This window comes from Pseudomyrmex gracilis, unplaced genomic scaffold (genome assembly GCF_002006095.1).
Source record: "Pseudomyrmex gracilis isolate BER0280 unplaced genomic scaffold, ASM200609v1 scaffold_234, whole genome shotgun sequence".
Classification (NCBI taxonomy): Eukaryota; Metazoa; Arthropoda; class Insecta; order Hymenoptera; family Formicidae; genus Pseudomyrmex; species Pseudomyrmex gracilis.
This window is the reverse complement of record NW_018020818.1, coordinates 112,999-117,935: the sequence shown is the minus strand read 5'-3', so window position 1 is coordinate 117,935 and position 4,937 is coordinate 112,999. Positions and strand designations below refer to the sequence as shown.

The window sequence follows — 4,937 nt, the reverse complement described above, 5'->3', positions numbered from 1 at the left end:
TATGGAATCGTTTTGGCTGCAATACTCTCATGTATTTGTCAACAGAGTTGTTGCGTTTTTTCTTTCTGTGTGCTAACAATTTTGGCGGTGTTTCCGTATTGTAGCATTTCTGCAAACAATTTCTGTTACCAAGGTCTGCGCCGAAATTGTCAAAAACAGAAATTGTTTGCTGGGTACATACACGCAGTACTACTTCCGGATGCGTTCTTATGTGAATTCCTGCAGTATGTGCCTCAACGTTTCATCTTCCTTGAAACACTCGATCAACATGTCTTCATATCTAAGAAAAATAATATCACACGTGTTGAAATTTTGATTCAATGGAACGCGTTACCAAAAGAGAATTTGCGCGAATAACATTTACATCTAAAAGGTAAGTTTATCTAAAAAGTAAGTGCAATCTCACACCTGATAGGTATGCGGATATTTTCACGCTGTATCGCGCCTAATGTGCGAACTCTCTTCAGAATCGTGTTTGCCACCACTCTTTCGTATTCCAGATATTTTTCGTCCTGCGTAAACCACAATGCCGCGGCGCACCTTCTGCCGCTGCGCACGCCTTGAACACCATGAAGATTCTCACCGCCCGCCGAGAAAGCCACCACACGTCCACACTTAGGCCGAACGGTGCCCCGAACGCGGCGTCTCTCCCGCCGATCGTCGACGAAGAAGAACTCACCACCGTGAAAATCATCGTTCAGATACAAAATTGCCGAATAGTCCCGCCACGTGTAAGCGGGATATTCTTTTACGCAGAAACCTTCGGTTTTTATCACACAGTTATCAGCGTGAATCTCGTGACTCAGATCCGTTCTATTTGCTGGCGAATCTGAAAACCGAAGGAACAACTAGGTAAAACTTTTTCGTGTTCAAGCAATTCTTTGTTTTTTTTTTTTTTTTTTTCCTTTCAAATTCGTTATATCATGCGCGCTGCAATTAATAAATTTTTAAAAATACTTTTCTAAAATTTATAAAATTCAAGCGAGAAAAAAAAAACAAACAACATCCGCGTAAATAACATTTACAACGAATACATTTGTTGAGGAACAATGTTAAGTACCCGAGAAAAAATGGATTAGATCTAACTCTAATAGGCAAATTGTTAAAATATTGCACAAAAATGGCATCATAAATAACGACGATTTTGCAATGATTGCACTAAGATGATTCGCCACAACGCAACAGTTTTGTCGAAATAAAATTTTGTAAATAATATTTGTCAAAATTTGCGAAAGAGTTGTTATGCATTTCCTTAAGTATATACATAAATTAAGTTGATTTTTTTGTATGCAATTATATTTCTACATATTTTAAACATCACATAGCTGAAATTTTTTTCTCAATTATTGAACAATTCTTTTTTGAAATTAATTTTGCAAATATACCGCTAAGATGATTCGCCATATCGTTATTCTTTTACCAAAATAGTATTTGGAAACTAATTTTGCAAGCACCTACAAATATTTTATAAAAGATCAATGTTTTTATATCTATTTTCTAAAATATACCTGTATAATTGCAAATTACAATTTTAGTGCGAGATTTCGTCACATAATTTTGTAAATGTTTTCCTATCAGGGAACTTAAATTTAACGAGATAAAAAAAATGGAAAAATAGAGATCTAATTAGATCCAAATTAAATCTAAATAGATATAAAGTAGATCTAAATAAATATAAAGTAGATCTATGGTAATTTACACTTTTATTTATTATTAGATCTACTCTTGATCTACTCAGATCTATTGTATTAGATCACCTCAGATCTGTTCAGATCTGCTCAAATCCAACTAAATCTGAGTAGTTTTAATTATAGTAGATCTGAGTAGATCTAAAGTAGATTTAATAATATATAAATGGGTGTAAATTTAATAGATCTGCTTATATTTATTTAGATCTACTTTATATTAGAAAAAAAAAAATGTAATAAATTAACAGAAACGCTCGAGTCTGACTATCTGGCATCTTAAATGTCATCTCCAAGGTAATTACACCATGTTTACTATCAACAGCCAACTTTTTGCGTTGCTTTTAAACTTTGACTTTGTTTATATCTTGACATAAATGTATATTGCGTATTTTTTATCATAGTATTTATATTATTTATATTATCGATATGTTTCACAATTGCGACTTCCAGAAGAAGACTCCAGTTAGAGTCGAAATATTTTGCGTATTTTTTATATTATCTCATGTAACGCGTTGATCATTAAATCCCCAGATAGCCAACTGAATGCAAGTTGTTGGCAACTTGCCACAAATATTATTCATATGTTTTCAGCAATGTAACAAAAGGGTGTATCCTCTTTTCAGTATGTTCCTGCCAACAACAGTTTTCAAAATATAATAACAGCAAGTTTCCAACAACTCATCGGCAATAAACTTATATTATTTTTCTCAACTTGTGAATAAAAATTATTGCTCATATATTGCTCACATATTGCTGACTCACATGTCCTAAACATTGGCGCTACAACAATTGATTGATAATAAAACTCAGCATATTGATACTGAATTGACAAAAACATATTCGTTGCGTTAAATAAAAAACAACACAACAGCAATTGGCGAGCAACTTAATTTATACAATGATTTGCTTTATATTGAGTTTTCACATTTGGCTATCTGGGTCACTATGTTATTATATTAATATCTTTTTTTGGCTCGATGTGACCTTTTTCATTTGCTAATTTGTACTTTATATCTATTTACATCTACTCTACATCTATTTAGATTTAATTTGGATCTAATTAGATCTATTTTTCCATTTTATTTTTATCTCGTTAAATTTTAAGTTAGATCTAATCTCCATTTTTTCCCGGGTATTGGTTCTTAAGATGTTACTTTTTTACATATATATCACGAATTAATGTCTACATGCCGTACCCAACTGTTACTGATGTGAGTATGTCAGCGAAAGTGACGTCAGAAGCACGAGGAGATGCGTTTCAGATGAAAATTACCGGGTAAAGCCGTTCGGCAGACCAAATGGGTGTAGGTGAAATACAGCGGTCGATCAAGCTCGAAATACCTTTCCACGTGATCGCGAATTGATTCCGTGCGTTGCAAGAACAGATTCAACAGTTCCGGTTCTATCAGACCGAAGTACACCATCTATAAATAATTTTGATAACAATAATAAAACACATCGGTCACATTTTTGATGCAAAAAACTAGAATAATAAACTATGAAGAAAGGTAAGAGTCTTATGCGAGATCGAGCTTCTTACCAAAGCCATTCGGCCAACAGTCACGCCTTCGAAACGTTCGTAAGACGAATGTGGGCTCTTGTTTTCTTCATAACCATCGCCTTCCACGGCAATCTAAGAGTTGATGAATTATTCATACAATATACACTTGCGAGATTGTATTTCATAGTGATGGGAATAAATCTAATACACAACAAATACTCGTAAGAAACCGTCATTTTTTGTTCGTTACAAGATACCTGAGCGAGTTGCATCAACAAATCGCATTCGGTGGAATTGAGAAAACCGTCGGCCGCATAACGATTTATCTCGCCGAGCTCTCGTTCTCCCATTATCAATCGCGCATCGTTCGTGACATTTTTTGGTCGCTCTGTGACCCTTGGTATCTCAATTTTCTTCTCGTACCGAAACGACAACAAATTGTCCAGAAATTGCATCTGCGCGGATGGCGAGTGACCCGGAGGCGGATGCAAAGTCGATTTCGAGAAAGATTCCTAAAAAAAAGACGGATCAAAGTACATAACGAACATGATGACGAATATGACGTTGCAGTTATAGAGACAAGTAAAATAAAAGAAAATGTTTTATCGTTTTTGTTTTTGTTTTTTTTTTTTTTTTTTTTTTGATCCCCTAATCGTCTGATTTTCCTACATCGTAGAAGTAAATAGGGTTGCATTTAAACAGGCGCTCGAGCGAATGTCTTCCTTATACGGTAAGCAATATACACACGCCTCATGTGTGTTTGATATTATATCACTTTAGTTTATTTTTAAATAATTTCCAACATTTGTTTATACATATATATATATATATATATAATATATATGCAAATTTTCTTATTTTTATCTATTTTATTGTTTTCAAATGTGTATACAGATATACAACAGAGTAAACAATATTTTAACACATCGATTAGCTAGTGGCAATGTACCGGAACACAATGAAGTTGGTCGGTTATTTCTAACCGACCGGGTATTTACGCGCGATATTTTTTGATTAACGTTTATGCGCGCGTCGCCCTTCGAATAAAAATTGAAAAATATAATAAAATACAGTATACGCACTAAGAATTTTTATCGATCATTATTATATTTACGATCGCATCAACCAACCAGGCGCCGGAATCGAATCAATGATGCGCTAGTCTCCGCACATTATCTACAAAGTAAAAGTTTTCCACGAGTTTTTTATATCGTGATATTTTTATTTACCTTTCCCAATTCTATTTTCAATTTTTTTGCATTATTAATTTTTTGGGTGAACGCGGTGAATCTGGCATCGATTGCCGTGAATTCCTGTGATATGTAATACAGCAGCCTTAGCTCGTACTCCTGCCGTTTCACATAAGAGAGCGCCTCCTGAAAACAATTTTTTGGATTAAAAATCCGTCAGTATATCAATATTTATTTTGCTGAGATTTAAGGATTATAAATAAAATACTTTTTTTTTTTTTTTTTTAAATACCTCTCTTGGCGTAAAGTATTCTTCTTCTACTTTCGGTTGAGTGCTATAATAATCTTTATTGTAAAGCATCGTCTCGTCGGCAGGTACAAACAACAAATAACTCGCGACCGCCGAGCAGGCTGCTTTCAAATTTCCCACTGTGAGCAAAATATACAAAAACAGATATATATCACATATAAAATAGATATTACGAAATATATTTACGGTCATACGAGCCGATCGCAGGATGTTGTGCGGAAAACTGCGTATATATATATATATATATA

The 4,937-nt window shown here is 34.0% G+C and overlaps 1 protein-coding gene across 1 annotated transcript in view; it reads right to left on the bottom strand.

The window, feature by feature from the left end:
• Positions 1-7: 7 nt before the first annotated feature.
• The window catches only part of LOC109859021 (prolyl 3-hydroxylase 1-like), a 9,913-nt gene continuing 4,983 nt past the window's right edge, over positions 8-4,937 (bottom strand). Inside the window, exons 5-11 of the mRNA XM_020436848.1 lie at positions 4,672-4,808; positions 4,419-4,565; positions 3,447-3,701; positions 3,229-3,321; positions 2,962-3,112; positions 409-829; positions 8-280 (exon numbers count right to left, since the gene is read on the bottom strand). Coding sequence (XP_020292437.1) covers positions 208-280; positions 409-829; positions 2,962-3,112; positions 3,229-3,321; positions 3,447-3,701; positions 4,419-4,565; positions 4,672-4,808 — 1,277 coding nt within the window. The 3' untranslated portion in view covers positions 8-207. The remainder of the gene's footprint in view (positions 281-408; positions 830-2,961; positions 3,113-3,228; positions 3,322-3,446; positions 3,702-4,418; positions 4,566-4,671; positions 4,809-4,937) is intronic.